The sequence below is a fragment of the Oryzias latipes genome, chromosome 9 (genome assembly GCF_053564925.1).
Source record: "Oryzias latipes strain Hd-rR chromosome 9, Olatipes_Hd-rR_3.1".
Lineage (NCBI taxonomy): Eukaryota > Metazoa > Chordata > Actinopteri > Beloniformes > Adrianichthyidae > Oryzias > Oryzias latipes.
In genome coordinates this window covers 668751-686184 of record NC_136245.1, presented here as the reverse complement: position 1 = coordinate 686184, position 17434 = coordinate 668751, and the positions used below count along the sequence as shown (strand labels likewise).

Here is a 17434-nt window from a genome sequence, read left to right as displayed (position 1 = left end):
GGCGAGAAGAGAGCTGAACGCCGGAGTGAAGAGGGCCGCGGCTGCAAACGCCCAGAGGATTCAGGGACACCAATGATCCCAGGAGGACGTGGAGAGGCAATAAGTGTGTCACAGACACCGTCAGAGATACACAACGCCCCAGGGACCCCTCTCTCCCCGACACACCACACCCACTCCCAGGACTCCAACACCCCCCCCCAGCACCAAGACCCTCAACGTGACACCCGCAAAAGTGACCACATGACGGCAGACGCCGCACTGCCTGTCGATCTGACGCTCCGATGGTCCGTCCCTCAGACCCTCAAATCCTTCCTTAAACCATCATTAAAACATCAACTAACTTCTTGGTTTGTCCACTTTTTGACCTCGCCCTCTTTTCACAGCCCCTCGGACCACCGCGCTGCATATGACCACCAAAAAAAATTGCTTTGAGTCATCATTTCATTTCTGCCAGTGTTGCCAGGTACAGTCATGGTTTTCCAGCCTAAAAGTCACCTAAAAACCACCAGACCCAACATATTAATCAGGGATTAATTGGCCATAATGAGCAATAATTAATCATCCATTATTTATTTCTTCTTGATTTGATTGAATGTCTAACTTTGATGCATTTTTCTATTCAATTCCATCCACCATTCCTACAGTCAGACTCCTATTGAACTTCATAAACATGCCTTATTTTAATATCATAAACAGCACAGCTGTTTTCATGCCTAATTCTGTATTTTCAGTGCAGCTTGGCCTCAGATCTGAGCATTAAATAAATGACAGACTAATGTCAAATACGTAAACTATTAAACGGGAAGTGCAAACAGGAATGTTAAAAAAAGTATTAAAGCATCCGATTGTTAGCATACGCTGAGAAAACTAGCAGTGAGTTACAGATCAGGCAGTGATGGAGACAACCGACTCACTTCCTCAGGCAGACTTTGCAGCCTTGAAATGAAACAGGAAATGCGAAAATATTGTGATTTTGAGGGTTAAAGTGATTAGAATCAAAGGTATAGCATGCATTTATAGGTTAGTGGACACACATTTACTTTAATAGTAGCTCTACATGTCCTGACAGCAGATGAAGATGATGGCAGGTGAGGCCCTGCTTCACCTGCCATCTGCCTCCCCCCACCGCTCGTCCCTGGTTCAAACGTATTTCAATGACCCAAAAACCACTGAACCGATCCCAGACGCGCCCAAAGACGTCCACCCACCCAGAGCCATTTTCACCCGCAAAGTCAGAATCAAAGCCAAATCGCCCAATCTGGCATCACCGACTGATGGCTAACTTGCTGTTGACTGGAATATTCCACAGAACCCTTTCACATGATCAGTCTCATTTCAGTGATGTGGGGTGTTTTCGTTCTCACAGAGGTAAATTATAAAGGGCATAAAATGTATGAAGTGTTCAGCTGGGGGCCCTCAGAGTGGTGGGGCCCAAGGTACTCGCCAACCTAATGGTGAGTCCGCCCCTGAATGTTGTGAAAGCAAAACCAGTATCTGTGGAGTTTCTTTGGAAAGAAAGGCCAGACAGATGTGCATGGACCTTCACAGCTGCATGTGAACACATGAGAAATGGATTTCAGATCTGGAGACGGACCCCGACAGAACATGGACTGCTCCTCAGCTCTGCCTCACACTGATCTGAGAGGCACAGCAGGCGGTTGCAGGCTGCAGCTGGGTTGTTCATGAATATCCATAAAGATTCAGCCAAGCCTTGGCTTCCATCACCTGTAAGGGAGCTTGAGGCTCACCTGTCTGCCGCTCCCCTTTTGCAGGAGCAGCTGTGAAGGTGAGCAGCAGCTCTTTCATCTCCTCATCGTCTGCCATCTCTAAAGCACTGACGCCGCCGCCGTTCCTGTCCCTGGGGTTTGAGCCGCCCTCCAGGAGCAGCTTCACCACCTGCAGGCACAGCATCCGTCCCATGAGGAGGGGAGGAGCCTCTTGGACCGCTCCTCACGGACGCGCTCAGCCGGTTTCTGACACTCAACGCCGCCATGGAAACATCAACCTGATGGTCTTAAAACTCTGAGACCTTCTTGGTTGTTGGTCTGTTGCCGTCAGCCCGGCTCTGCTTGAAGGTCAGTGGATCCAAACCTTTTGTCTCCAATTTATCAGACTTGTGCTGTAGATTCTTTAAAAAGGGTCAAGCAAATAACAGACGGAAAAGCTGGTCAACAGATCCATTCCATGTGACGGTTAACGTTTGATTTTTAGGCGGCAACGGTCTTGAAGGAAGACCTTAAAAAAAAGAAAACATGTTTATCTGCATTATTTATTTACTTTCTTACTGATATTTTTGAGAATTTAATTTTAAGAATTGTTTGAACTCTGGATGTCCCGACGAGGTTTTTTGGGCCCTGACCTGACTGACAGTCACTTGACCGATACCGAGTCCTGATCCGATACTTTCACACATTGAGAAAAATGAACACAATGATCCAGGTTCTTCACCCCATTTGCACCTTTACCTCCTAAACAGAGCACTTCCGTTTTATTTATCCAGCCCAATTTCACAACAGGCTTCACACCGGTAATTGTACCAAAACATAAATTGAACCATGAAATAATTTCTACTTCTTTGACATTGAACCCAAAGCTTTTGTGCGCCTCGCGCTCAAACTGCTGCTGCATTCGGCTGCGCTTTAACGCAGTCAAATGTCCTGATCCGTTCATGACATGCAGACGTCTACTAGGGCATTTATTTCAAATAGTAAGCTGGAAATATACAGCGCTGACTAAAATACTAATACAATTACGATCGGGAGACAACATCCAAACCAACCAAGTCTGAGACGACCCGATCGGACCCGAGTTCCCGTCAGGTGGCGGGATGGGGTCACCCCTAGCTTGAACGTAAGCTTTCATTCTGTCAAAATGCAGCAAAAGCTTCTCAGGAAAAGGCAGAAACTGAAAGAAATGCTCATCAAAATGTGATCCAACAAAATCCACTGAAAAAAACACAAAGAGACGCTTTTTTTCTACGGAGTAAATAAAATCGGTTTAAGATAAATGGTGATTTAACCAAACCTGACATTTGTTTTGGTTTCCCAATTAATCTTTTTTTAAATGACTATTTTTCAAGTCTACATTGCTTTGAACTAATGTTGCCCATTTAGATTGGAGTGAAACTCCCCTTCCGTGATGATGTAAAGCCCCCAGAGGCGTCAGAATCCGGGCCTGGAGGGCCGGTGGACAATGTTTTCCAACCAACCTGCCATTGAAGCTCCTTATTGGCTAAACACACCTGAACGATGCGACAGACGGACGCATCTGTTTGTCACCGTCACAGAGGCCCTCTGGCCCTTGAGGCCTGGAGTTGGACCCTGGGCCAACACTGCATCCAGTCGGGTCTGGTGCAGTCACCGGAGCGGCGGCAGAGAACGGACGGCTGCCGTCCTGCTGTAGCAAAGTCCTCTTGGTCGTTGTCCTTATAAAAAGGATGGGGCGGTTCTGGACCTGTGTGATCAGCCTCTGGTCCCCCAGGTGTTAAATGACCAATAAGACGCTCTACCACACACTTTGTGACCCGTGTCAGTGGAAATGACGTCATGTTTACACCACGGTTTAATCTTGAAAAATGTACCGGATGCCCTTTACATCCGCTCGCATGATTTCCTGTTTAGGTTGTTTCCTTTGCCCCACCTTCACGAAAACTGAAAAAAATTTGAAGCCAATGAAACGGATTCGGAGCGCCGGAGAGGCTGGACCGGACTGGAGCAGCGGGACTGCCTCTGGCACGTTTGAAGTCACATAAAGACTCCGGTGGCTGCACCGCAGCTGGACCGGATGCAGCGTAAGCCCACGGTGAAACCCCCTAACCCCTTCCAGTCACTGTGGAAAAAAGTCTGAAACGTGCGAGTAAAAACCTGACGGTGTCCAGCACAGACGGCATCGTGCAGCGGCGTCACGCCCCTACACCTGGCGTTGGTGGTAGCTCCCGCCTTCAGGAGCTCCTCCACCACAGTCACATGGCCCATGGCAGCAGCTTCGTGCAGCGCTGTCCAGCCTGACAAACACATGGCATCAGTATGAACTCCAAACACCTCCAGGATCAGCACGCGCTGCAGAGGGACCTGCATAGTCCTCCATGTTGACACTGATCCCCGCCTGGAGGAGCATCCTGACTTCAGCCGGGTTGTTCTTCCTGCACGCTTTGTGAAGGAGCGTCTCCCCTTTGCTGTCTCTCTTGTGGAGCTGACGCTGGTTTAAGGTTTTCAAATCTTTACAGACTTTTTCTTAGAAGAGGAGATAGAAAAAAACAGGACAAATTACATTGAATCTTTCACGGCATGGTCTTCACTTTCTAAATATCTCACCGACTTCTGCTGGTTCTCCCAAGCCGGCCTCACACTGCCTTCTCCCAAAAGACTCATCTTCCTCGCCGCTTTGGGCCTGTTTAGGGCTCGTCTCCATGTTTGGTGTGATGGGACAGCGGGACCCTGAGGGCGCCGTCATGTCCACAGTGGCGTCCGTGACCTGGCTGCATGCCAGGTCACGCAGCAAACTCACAGAGTCGTCATCTGAGCAAGACGACTGTCCGTCATCCGTCTGCAGCATGACTACAGCCCAACCCAAGCAGAGGTCACATGATGGTCACATGATGGTCACATGACGCAAATCCCATCCTCAGATTCATTCTTAAACCGAGAACAGTTTTGATTCACTTTTATTAAAGGAGTGTCCATCAAATGATGTCTATCATTAAATGATGACCATGTAAACTACAAAAGACAACTTCACAGGTTTCATCATGAAAACATTTATACGTCTGATAAATGAGTAAATATTAGTCTGACAGTAAAGTGCTCTGAGTTAACAACTAAAATCTATTTTCTGTTTGTGTCTCATTGCAAGAATCTGCTGAAACTTAAAACAATTTCTTTGACTTTAACTAAACAATGTTTTTTAGATTTGAAACTGCTGATGTGTTTTTAAAATGGGACAGACCAAATGAATTCTAGGGGTAACTCTGTAAAAACAGGAATGGTTACCAAAGGAAACTGCTGCTGTTTTGGCCACAACTTTGTCAGCGTTCAAAAAGAAAAAAAGTTCAGTTCGGAATCTAAAAAATTACTTAGTAAAAATTAAATAAATAAAAGCGCTTCGCCGTCAGCTTTGTTGGTTCAGCCTAAAAAAAGCGCCAACCGTGTTAACGTTAAGCTAGCCCTAAATCTTACCGTAAGACACACTTTAACGTTTCTGTAAGACTTTCAGTGACGGCACCAAATACTAGTATGGACTCAAAACCAGCGCTGAGGGGTTTTTGGGGACATAATTACCTGAAAAAGGAAAAATTCACTTCGCCTTTGCTCCGCGCTCTGTGCTAGCCTCCGGGACACTTTTACGCATGCGTAGCTCAGGCATCTATTCACGCCGCGTTCACGTGCAGTGGGATATTTATCTATTGTTCTTCTTTGATGCGTTTGATTACTTCAAATGTTCGAACAGGCTTTTAAAGTTAATATTGGCGCGTTTATCCAATCCTTGGGGCAATCTGTGCGATTTCGCGTTTGTCTCTATATGTGGAAATGAATGCCCAGATTTAATGTTTAGCGTCTTACTCCAGCATTTGCTACCTTTCCTTCTCGCCTTCTTTATTTCCCGCCTCAACAGTTTGCTCCTTGTTTTTTCCACCTGAAAACCAGCAAAAGACAGGTTCCCCATAGAGACACCCTTCACAGGCCATCAAATAAAACACAGCTAGAAATTCCTATGTCCACGAAATGCAGCATCGAAAGCACAAACCATTGATGGTAGCTTTTTATTAAATAAAAGGATCAAGTCTACCCTAATTTATGCGCAAATACATAAACAAATACTTAGATTCAGTCTTACAGTGGGCCCTGAGTCTATATTCCACGGAAGTAATTTTTTTTGAACGGAGTCATGAAAATGGAAACACTTTCCCGTAATATATAGCTCACATCCACATCATGTTTATGATTACACGCATACAAACCCATGAGGACACACACTCCCATGTGCAAACACACTGACATACAAATACACACACAAAGTCTACACAATGGGCCATGCACATTAACAAACATGAACTGTAAGACACACAAAAGGTTTCCCCATTAGGCTCCAGCATAAGATCAAAGTTGTGTTAAAGCAAAAGAAAAATTAAGTTCAATTCAAGCACTGTTAGTTATTGATTATTTTCACTTTTATTATTTTTGATACTGAACCCCACATTGTTCCTGGTTGTTGTAGGTTGGTGCTAGTGTCAGTGTGATTCTTCGCGCCACAATGTCAAACACAAACATGTCTGCACACGGGTCAGGCAGCAGAACGGGAACTTGAGGATGTTCTCCGTTTGATGGTACCATTGATGTCAGGATGAAGGTTCTTCTGCAGAGCTTCATGATGAAGTAAAAAAGCCCACTGAAGTAACTTCTTCTTTCTCTTTGGGCTTTTCCCATCAGGAGTCGCCACAGCGAATGATCATTTTCCACCTCACTCTATCATGAACATCTTCTACCCTAACATTAGCCAACTTCATGTCCTCTGTTAAGACATCCATGTATCTCCTCTTTGGCCGTCCTCTTGCCCTCCTGCCAGGCAGCTCCATCTCCAGCATCCTTCTACCAATATATCCACTATCCCTCCTCTGAACATGTCCAAACCATCAGGCAACATGAGCCGTCCCTCTGATGTACTCGTTCCTTATCCTGTCTAACCTGGTCACTCCTAAGGAGAACCTCAACATCTTCATCTCCGCTACCTCCATCTCAGCCTCTTGTCTCTGTCTCACTGCTACCGTCTCTAACCCATAGAGCAGAGCTGGTCTCACCACTGTCTTGTACACCTTTCCTTTGAGTCTTGCTGGCACTCTTCTGTCACACAACACTCCTGACACTTTCCTCCAACCGCTCCAACCTGCCTGCACTCGCCTCTTCACCTCTTTTCCACACTCCCCATCACACTGAACTGTTGACCCCAAGTACTTAAACTCCTGCACCTTCTTCACCTCAGTCCCCTGTAACCTAACGCTTCTACCTTGATCCCTCTCGTTCAGATCAATCAATTATTGAAAATGGTTAAATTGATTGACTTTTAATGATACTAATTCACTTGCACCAAAAATTTACAAGTTTTTTTATGATTTTTCCGAATGTAACATAATTTTGCACATATTTTTAACTTTTGATACTTGATCAAATTTTGCTATGAAAATTCCTGAAAAAGGGTTTTGTCTATTTTACTGATAATATTATTTTTAATCATATCAATGACTTTTATCAATAACATAATCTTTTATATATTTTGGATACTTCATTGCCATGTTGATTTCTAAATTTTTTTTTTTTAATAATTTAAGTAATTTTCTTTGTCATGTGCTTTATTGATACTTCTAGAATCTTAATTCTGTCTGATAAAAGCTAGGAACCGGATATTGATAAATCATTTAATAAAATGGTTATAGAATAACGGGGTGGGATTATATAAATTCGTTTCCTTCCACTCCCTCTCAAGCAATATTTATTAATATGTCTAATTATCCTAAATTTGATTAGTTATTGTATGAATGTATAACTGATGATTGTATTGTTTTTGTGTATTATTTCTATTTGATTGCTTGAAATAAACCATTTCAAATCAAATCAATTGAAGAAGTAAGGTTCAGCGCACTGTCTAGTGGGGTCCAGATGACCCCAGTCCCAACGTTAACGTGCCTTGGATAGCACAAGGGATAAATCTGAGATGGTCGGATTATTGCTAGGGGGGTTGGATTATAATTGAGAGGGACGCGTTAAACCTGAAGCTGCGTTCACGCTGGCCTAGGCAAGTGGAAGTCAAGAGGCCACCTCTAAGTCTATGTCAACACCGTGAACCTGAGTTTCAGGCTTTCACATTCACAACACTTGCATTCACACGTCAATACACGCATTAAGTCAGTTTATAGGCTATATGTGCAACTGCGCGTTCAATGAACGCCTGTTGAAAGTTTCGACTGATTGATCCTCAAACAGTTGAACTTTGACCGATTAACCATTGTGTTATCCTAGGCACTTTAACATTGGGAGTTGGGTCATCTAGACCAGTGTTTTTCAACCAGTGTGCCGCGGCACACTAGTGTGCCGTGGGAGATGGTCAAGTGTGCCGTGGAGAAATTGCCCTCATTAATCATTCACTGATCTAAAAACATTTCCCATCTCCAGGATATCAGCTCTTTGTTCATCCAAACAGGCCCTGATAAAACACTGAGTAGTTAGGAATATGAAAGATCTTAAAATTACTTTTTCTTTGTGTTTATTTAATTCTATTAAAGACATTTTGATAAGGATTACGTTACCGCGATTTACCTGCAGCTATGACAGTTTGCGGAAAAGTTCCGTCCCTTTAACTGTCTCCACCAATCATTCTTGAAGGCTTAGTCACATGTCATCAGTCTGACCAATCAGAAGTGCTTAAAGTCTTCACTTCCTTGTTCTTAATTCTGCTGATAAAGTCGCTCAGTTTTAACAAAAATACCGGCTAAAGCTCTTCCTTAGCGGTGTAGCTTTCCACAGAGTCCGGTGTCAGACCGTGAAACAAGTGGACAATACAATAAATCTCAGAGACGCCAGTCTTTCTGCAAGTTTTCGGCACTTTTCACACTACATCTCCCATGATGCATTGGCTTAAAGAGCCAGTGTCCCAGCGCACAATGAGTTGTCCTTGCGAAACGCCTTGAAACCCCAACAAACAAACAGTTTCTAAATTTTTCTAATTTAACTTTCATTTCATCTCTTAGAAAAAACAGCCGCAACTTCCTGCTTTTCCGGCCACAATTATCACAAAAATACACGTGAGATTGCGGGCGGGGGGGGGGGGGGGGGGGGGGGGGGGCTGTCGATCAATACAGACCATGAATTTCTGTTTTTTTTTTTCTTTTTGGATGCTGGTGTGCCGCGGGATTTTTGTCAAGGTTAAAGTGTGCCGTGGCTCAAAAAAGGTTGAAAAACACTGATCTAGACCCACTAGACAGAGCTCTGAACCTTTTTCTTCAATGATTCGTGATCTTCACTGGTCTCCATGGATTCCATGAAATCTTTCCATCTTTATCCACCTTTGTCATGGTAGGGAGAACACCTCAATGGAAGGGGGGGGGTCATCTAAGATAGCACAAGGGTTAAGGGGTAGAATTTCGTAGTGACATATGAGTGGCGTCCTTTCCAAAACACAGAGGTGCCAACCATTTGAAAGTGATCGTGGAGGAGAAACTAATTGTGGTTTTGATGCCCGGCCGGAATTCTATGACACCAAGTCTTTCATCTATCGCAGGGGTCGGGAACCTTTTTTGCCGAGAGAGCCATAAACGCCACATATTTTTAAATGTAATTTCGAAAGAGCCATACAATAATGTAGTGTCTCTTTCCCACACTGAGACTTAACCTCTTTTAAAGTTCTTTATTCTGGTTACTGCAGACCACAACAAACGCCGTACAATTAATTCAGCAACTCCTGAATCTCTCCCGCCGAGACGAGAGCGATTCTCCAGACTTTATATTCCCCTGCTCCCCTCTCCAGCCCTCCCATTTCCCTTATTTGGCCCATAGCTGAACTCCATTGGTCCAAATTACCTAACAACAGGCTGAGCGACAGAACTGAGAGCCAATCAGATCTCTGCTTGACGCGTTCAATGAACTCCAGAACTTTTAATGCGGCCCAACAGCCAAGTTAAACTCAGTCCGCGACAATGTTTAAAACTAAATATACAAGTGAATGTGTGCATTTGATGTAATTTCAACATTTTTAAAGTACAATAAGTCTGTGGATTCTTTTCAATAACATTGTTATGCTGTTGCTAATAAATGGTGAGTATTTCTCATGGTAGTTTTGCTGATTGTCTAGTCTGGTTGATACGTGGTGTGTTTCTGCTTCACGCAGGCGTTGAGACTTTAAACGTGATCGTAGGTCTGAATGTTCTTTAGATGTGACAAAGACTGCTCACATGCAGACGGGGAGCCAGACACACACTCACACGCCACAGTGAGTGACAGGCAGCGGGTTTTACGTTTTTACAATCCCTGCGCGATTCACCTGCTGCCGGTCCCCACAACCCCTCACCCCCACCCTCTGCTTTCTTCCTCACACATCCCGTCTCCGCAACTGCGCGCTCTTTCTCAGAGACGGGAGCGCGCAGTTTTAGCCACGGCAATTCACAGGTTTTCAGCTTGTACAAACTCTGTGAAATAATAGATAATAGTAAACTGAAAGTGCTGGCGCAGATTTCTCTCTCTAAGCACCGCTACTATTGCGCGCCTCTGGCATCGCATCGCGCCGAGGACTGGTCTAATGAAAAAAAAAAAAGTATAATTAAAGATTTGTCTGCGAGCCACATGTGACCATCAAAAGAGCCATATATGGCTCGCGAGCCATAGGTTCCCGACCCCTGATCTATCGGAATAGAGATGTGAAAGAAAAAGTCTGGAGCCAGATCCACCAGATTTGCATCACTTCAACAATTCACACCAAGACTCTTCCAACTCTGTGTAAATGCTCAAGAATCGGGTAGCAGCCATTGACTGTATAAAAGAACGTGAGTGTGAGGTCACCCGTAGAAAATGTCTTACCTCTGGTTCCTACCAAATGAAGTCAATCCAGTCGCCATTTTTCTATGACACGGACACCACCATGTTGGAGCCAGACAACGTAGGTAAACAGTGATTGGTCCAAGTTGCTCCAAGTTTCAAAAGCAACTACTGTGGTCAATCAGGAGTGAGCTTGTTGGAAACCAAACCCCTTCCAGTGAAAGCGGGCTAAGGACAATCTGTCAATTAAACATTTTAAATGTTCAAGGTAGGAGCCAGCAGACTCCACCTACTTTTACTGAGGCATCTTGGTGAGTTTATGACTTGAATAAGTTGGGATAAAGAAAAAATGTGAAAAAAATGAGTATTTTCAAGAAGATGTTAAAAAAGGTATCAGATCCAGAACGGTTCTTCTGACCAATAGAAGGACTGAGTAACAGCTGTTCATTTCTCTACAGACGTCTACGGGATTTTGGCTTCCTGGATCCAGCGGGTACTTCCTGTTTGGACCGCCAGGGAGGAGGGGCCACTCAGTCCAGTTCTCCTATACACTCTAGGATTAAAACTGAGACTAAAAAAGAAAGAGTTGGATGCAAAATAGGAGGATTAGACTAAAGATGAGAGGGTGAGTGTTTTAGCACCAATGCTACTGTATGGGTCACGGTTAGGGTTAGTCAGGGACCATGGTCTAACTTTAAAAGTCCATCTTTATTTAAAGCACACATAGATAGATTGATAGATCCATAGATCAATCAATCTACAGGGTTATTGTCACTAGTACAATGAAACGCATTCATGCAACACGCCTAAATTACAACAGCTCGTCCCGAATAAAATATTAAATAATACTTTTGTACAGCCCCCTTGCACTAAAAAAAGGAAGTTTAAAACACTGGAGTCCATTTTCAAATGTAAGCACATTTATTGTTTTAAACAATGCTTGATTCAAAAAGTAAAAGTAGCAGAAAAGTACATGTCTTAAAGGAAAAATGTTGTTGTTCTTGTAATTGGATCCAAAATCGGGTCAAATATCACTGCAGCAAGCCTGTTCTTTATGGGAGCTAAAGTTATACTGACAACATAGAAGCAGATTCATCCTGTCCACGCACAACAACAGCATTCAGCTGGATCTGTGACAGGCAGATGCATCTTCATCAAAAACCTTCATCTTCCTTGTTTGCATCCACAGAAATTCTGTAAGCTTTTCTTTAAACTCCACTCTTAAAACTCTTCAACTTTTTTTTCCCAGCAAACTGGTTTCTTCTTAGTGCTTCTCTTTTTCTTTTTTTGTATTTTTTTTTGGCTTTTTATTCATTCTTACAGTTTTTCTCAGTCGCTTTAGTACAATTCTCAGATCAGAATTGAAGTTTTCAAATACGTGTGTGCATTTCTCAAAACAATTTGTACAAACAGCAAAACACTATGGATTTCTTGCAAAAGCCTGTAACTTGCTCAAAATCTTTAGTTCATCTCTGAAAACTAAGTCTTTATGTCATTGAACATGTCAGTGCCATCAGAATGTCAAGTCCTTGTGTCATTGTCTACGAACAAGACGGTCAAATGACTTAGTCATGTTGTCAATATAACTGTGTACTTTAGAGGGAGGTTCTGATGGAAACTATGGCTAAAGTTTGGATGACAATTATTGTAAAATGGAAGTTACAGCTTTTTTGTTTGATTGCCAGAGACTGGACAAGATTCACATTTACACTTTTACTGTTCATATTGTAATTTGTTGACAGACCATGTCATACCAACATAGAAAAAACCCACTGCAAACAGTAACACAAAGAGAGATGGGACAATATTCTGTCCAACAGTCCAGGCAGTGCAGTAGGAACTGGAGTGGTCTTCCTACACCTCTTGTCGTTCCTGTATGTTAGGCCACAAATTCTCATCCACATCACAGCGAATATCCTCTCTTGCAATGCAGCGAAATATGTCTGTCAAATTATGACAACTTGGTCAACCATTTTGCAGTTAATGACTTATTCGATGAACTAATGACTAGGTGTTTTGAGGAGTAATACTATTGCACAGTGAACTATATGATACATTTTGATCAACATGACATAAACAATTGATAATGTAGCAAAGAGCAGAGAATTGTACATAATCATTTGCATGGATGTACCAAAGCAATTGCAACTTGTTCAAAGAAGTGAGAAACTGCTGATATGATGTGCACAAGTGACATCATGATGTGAAGATTGAACAAATAGTTTTGGGAATTTCATTCTGATCTGAGAATTGTACTAAAGCGACTGAGAAAAACTGTAAGTCCACAACACTCAAATAAAACTGAGGTCTCGTGATTTTTTTCCTTCTTAAGTGACTTTGGTTTGTTTTGGGATCTCATGAATCATAGTTTGAAGATGAAAAACACGACAAAGGCATCACTTCCGTGAAGCAAAGGGAAACAGGAAAAGCTGGTTTCTTCATCGTCTGAGGAAGGGATGGCATTTGTCCTAGTCATCTCCTCCACAGATCGCCTTCAGACAGTCACCGTAGTCGCCAGAAACCTCTGACTGAAAGGTAAAGAGACATCACAGAATAAACAATTGGGACACAACAGAACCGAGCTGAAGCGTTGGTGTCCATCGACCACTGGAGCTTCTGCCCAACAACTGGTTTCTGTTTAACCAACATGTGTCACTGCAAGAAATCTAAATACTAGCTAACCCAAAAAAATACAACAGGACAATGTTATGTTGTCTCTTATTTCAGAAGGACTTTGTCCTCAATAAGGTGCTTTACACCTCAATAGAATGAAAATAAAACTTTAGTTTTAAAATGCTCATTTCTAAAATACACCCCACTGTAAAGCTCGGTGGTGGTAGCATCATATTACTGGATATCTTCACTGGTGCAGGAGCAGAAAAATAACTCATCTGTAGAAAGTCCTGAAGATCCTGCAAGGTTTCTCTGGAACAGACTGACATGAACTTCAAACTGTTGTTACTACATTCGGTCTCCCTTAGAGTCATTTTAGTTTAAGAAAATGGGTTTCATCAATTCTGATCAATTTTCACTTTTTATGGTAGTCTTGTATTTCTTCAGGAGTAACTGTTTTACATCTGTTTTATTGCAAACCCAAACATTTATGAAGATCAGCTGTCGTTCAGTTCATATCACGGATTATCTGAAAACTTTGACTTAATCAAAGCAGGTTTTCATTAAGAACATTTGAAAAAGACGACACTAATGTGGTGTTGAAGCTCAGCTCTAGAGCAGCGGTCCCTAAACTGCGGCCAGTGGGACGTGGTTTTAGGGACCACTGCTGTAGAGCTGGTTCACAGCTGATTCTTTCCTCAGTGCAAGAGTGTCTGCAGCTTTTAGGGAAAACCATGGCAGCAAAAGTCACCTGGAGTGCAGAGTGCAGAGAGTAGTTGTAGAGTTTCTTGAATTCTGTTTTGATATCAAGCAAATCAATCTCCGACCGGCTAACCATAATGCGGGTCAAAGTGGACTCATCGGTTCCACCGCCCTGCAGAAGAGCACAAGACAAAAGTCTATCAAGAACAATCCAAAGCTATGTTGTCTAGCAAACCTTCCCCTGAAAAAAACTCCACTGATGAGGGTTTCAGCCTATGATAGCTAAGCTGCGTGGCTAAAGGAAGGCGTCGAGCTTTTTAAAAACAACCAGCTTCCAAATTCACCCAACAAAACAAGTCAAGTGCAAAATGCAGCTGATGGATGCAGCTAATGGATGCAGCGGATGGATGTGACTGAGGGATGCAGGGGATGGATGTGACTGAGGGATGCAGCGGATGGATGCCACTGATGGATGCCACTGATGGATGCAGCGGATGGATGTGACTGATGGATGCAGCGGATGGATGTGACTGAGGGATGCAGGGGATGGATGTGACTGAGGGATGCAGGGGATGAATGTCACTGAGGGATGCAGCGGATGGATGCAGCGGATGGATGCGACTGAGGGATGCAGCGGATGAATGTCACTGAGGGATGCAGCGGATGGATGTGACTGAGGGATGCAGCGGATGGATGTGACTGAGGGATGCAGCGGATGGATGTGACTGAGGGATGCAGCGGATGGATGTGACTGAGGGATGCAGCGGATGGATGTGACTGAGGGATGCAGCGGATGGATGTGACTGAGGGATGCAGCGGATGGATGTGACTGAGGGATGCAGCGGATGGATGTGACTGAGGGATGCAGCGGATGGATGTGACTGAGGGATGCAGCGGATGGATGTGACTGAGGGATGCAGCTGATGGATGCAGCGGATGGATGTGACTGAGGGATGCCACTGATGGATGCAGCGGATGGATGCCACTGAGGGATGCAGCGGATGGATGTGACTGAGGGATGCAGCTGATGGATGCAGCTGATGGATGCAGCGAATGGATGTGACTGAGGGATGCAGGGGATGGATGTCACTGAGGGATGCAGCGAATGGATGTGACTGAGGGATGCAGGGGATGGATGTGACTGATGGATGCAGCAGATGGATGCAGCGAATGGATGTGACTGATGGATGCAGCTGATGAATGCAGCAGATGGATGCAGCGAATGGATGTGACTGAGGGATGCAGGGGATGGATGTGACTGATGGATGCAGCAGATGGATGCAGCGAATGGATGTGACTGAGGGATGCAGCGGATGGATGTGACTGAGGGATGCAGCGGATGGATGTGACTGAGGGATGCAGTGGATGGATGTGACTGAGGGATGCAGCGGATGGATGTGACTGAGGGATGCAGCGGATGGATGTGACTGAGGGATGCAGCGGATGGATGTGACTGAGGGATGCAGCGGATGGATGTGACTGAGGGATGCAGCGGATGGATGTGACTGAGGGATGCAGCAGATGGATGCAGCGAATGGATGTGACTGAGGGATGCAGCGGATGGATGTGACTGAGGGATGCAGCGGATGGATGTGACTGAGGGATGCAGCGGATGGATGCGACTGAGGGATGCAGCGGATGGATGTGACTGAGGGATGCAGCTGATGGATGTGACTGATGGATGCAGCGGATGGATGTGACTGAGGGATGCAGCTGATGGATGTGACTGAGGGATGCAGCGGATGGATGCAGCGGATGGATGTGACTGAGGGATGCAGCGGATGGATGTGACTGATGGATGCAGCGGATGGATGTGACTGATGGATGCAGCGGATGGATGTCATTGAGGGATGCAGCGGATGGATGTGACTGAGGGATGCAGCGGATGGATGTGACTGAGGGATGCAGCGGATGGATGCAGCGGATGGATGTGACTGAGGGATGCAGCGGATGGATGTGACTGAGGGATGCAGCGGATGGATGCCACTGATGGATGCAGCGGATGGATGCTACTGATGGATGCAGCCACACACTCACCTTCATGCTGTCGTGCAAACATTCAGCCAAATAAGCTGGCAGGTTCTCCGCACACTTCACTGTTGACAGAAGAGCAGCATGTTTCAGTCAGACGGTGACTAAATCTGCATCTGCGGCTCAGTGACCTCATCAACTCACCAACGGCCACCAGCAGCTTCTCCAGACTCCCCGACATCTCTGCCTCGATGCTTTGCTGCAGCGTTTTCCCGCTGATGTTTTTGTATTCAACGAGGACTGTTGACGATTGAAGAGCTTACAAGAGTCAGAGTCTTCTTAGATTTGTAAAAGTCGACAATGAACTCTGTACGTACTCTGTCTGATATGGGGGATGCTTTTTCGGCAAAGGATGTCGATGAACTTGGCCTCATCTGTGCCCAATTTCTTCTCCCCTGCACTGTAAAGAGTCTTGGAGGACAAAAACAGCACGTTCAGCAGCAGCTCCTTAAGAACTGAGACGCATTCTGGATCTTAGGTCTTGCGTAACTCCCCACCTTGGCATCTTCCCTGGCCTTCTCCACATCTGCTTTGGTGCCCGGTTCCCGGTTGCCCTGGAAACCAAGCATGAAAGGAGTCATTTTCCAGCTTTTCTTTACGACAAGACATCATGCAAACTCCACACAGTTCCTCCGAATAAATATTTTTGTGTCGTCAGTTGTGAGCAGTGTGCATCTCTGGGATCTTTTGAGTCACACCCTTACACAAATACACACATTTCTGCTGCCCGAACAAACCTGAGCCAGGAGGAGAAGAGCCTTGGAGAAGTCCCCAGAAAGCTCCTTTTCCAGCTTACTAATCAACTGCTTCTGAGTTTCTGTGGAGAAAAACGTGACATTTGATATGACTTTCCTTTAAGAACACACACAACAGTCCATTCTGCCTTGTTTGACCTTTGAAGAAGGCCTCACTGAGAGCCTTGATTTCCTGGTTAGTCCGGGAGGAAAAGATTTCCACCAAGGTGTTTCTTTCTGTTCCAACTCCCTGCAAACACAGCATGACTTTCTTTCTACTGAAACGTCAAACAAACACGTGGTATAATGCATTTCTCTCTAGAGGGTGGCTGCTTTGGAAAAGAAACAAAACCCAGACTTTGATGGCTCTCATCACTTCATGGCAGTCGTACTCTGCAGGGGGGGTCACCAGAGCCACCAGCAGGTTTCTGAAGTCTCCACTTGTCTCGTCTTTCAGGTCCTTTAGTAACGTCTGAGATACAAAAGTTCAGAAAAGGCAGAAAAATGATCACCTGCCTTCAGATTTTCTGTCTTTCACATCACTGGCACATCAAATCAATGATCAATTTGATGTTTTCCTCCTCATCTTTAACAACGTTCTTTTGTGTTGTAATAAAGTTTTCTTTGTGTGTTTTCTTCCCATTTGCTAAGAATGTGTAGGAGTTGTATATGAGTCAGTGTGTGTGTTGCTGTAACTGCTGATGCCCGTTTTCTCACTGCTCGTGTTGGTTTTTGTCATGGTGCATGTCTGTGCTGCTGCCCACTGTGACCACAGGGACGTGGTTTGTCGTGTCGTACGGTTTGTCGTGTCGTGCGGTTTGTCATGTCGTGCGGTTT

At 44.6% G+C, this 17434-nt stretch overlaps 2 protein-coding genes across 9 annotated transcripts in view; both read right to left on the bottom strand.

Moving 5' to 3' along the window:
- The window catches only part of LOC101160001 (uncharacterized), a 32724-nt gene extending 27325 nt beyond the window's left edge, over window positions 1-5399 (bottom strand). For 5 of the 7 annotated variants that reach the window (XR_013658028.1, XM_078952381.1, XM_078952383.1 and 2 more), the window contains exons 1-6: window positions 5277-5399; window positions 4314-4556; window positions 4071-4232; window positions 3864-4003; window positions 2030-2128; window positions 1749-1896 (exon numbers count right to left, since the gene is read on the bottom strand). Coding sequence is in view for 6 of the 7 variants with exons in the window: in XM_078952381.1 (XP_078808507.1) it covers window positions 1749-1896; window positions 2030-2128; window positions 3864-4003; window positions 4071-4232; window positions 4314-4554 (790 nt within the window). In the remaining variant the exon portion in view is untranslated. The remainder of the gene's footprint in view (window positions 1-1748; window positions 1897-2029; window positions 2129-3863; window positions 4004-4070; window positions 4233-4313; window positions 4557-5276) is intronic. The other 2 variants (XM_078952382.1, XM_011479771.3) reach the window with 1 other exon arrangement.
- A 6020-nt stretch (window positions 5400-11419) lies between these two features.
- anxa3a (annexin A3a) overlaps window positions 11420-17434 on the bottom strand; it is a 69925-nt gene continuing 63910 nt past the window's right edge. For both annotated transcript variants that reach the window (XM_078952380.1, XM_023958904.2), the window contains 9 exons: window positions 16956-17069; window positions 16757-16847; window positions 16601-16680; window positions 16361-16417; window positions 16181-16274; window positions 16008-16103; window positions 15870-15928; window positions 13882-14004; window positions 11420-13045 (listed from right to left, as the gene is read on the bottom strand). In XM_078952380.1, the coding sequence (XP_078808506.1) occupies window positions 12986-13045; window positions 13882-14004; window positions 15870-15928; window positions 16008-16103; window positions 16181-16274; window positions 16361-16417; window positions 16601-16680; window positions 16757-16847; window positions 16956-17069 (774 nt within the window). In that variant the 3' untranslated portion in view covers window positions 11420-12985. The remainder of the gene's footprint in view (window positions 13046-13881; window positions 14005-15869; window positions 15929-16007; window positions 16104-16180; window positions 16275-16360; window positions 16418-16600; window positions 16681-16756; window positions 16848-16955; window positions 17070-17434) is intronic.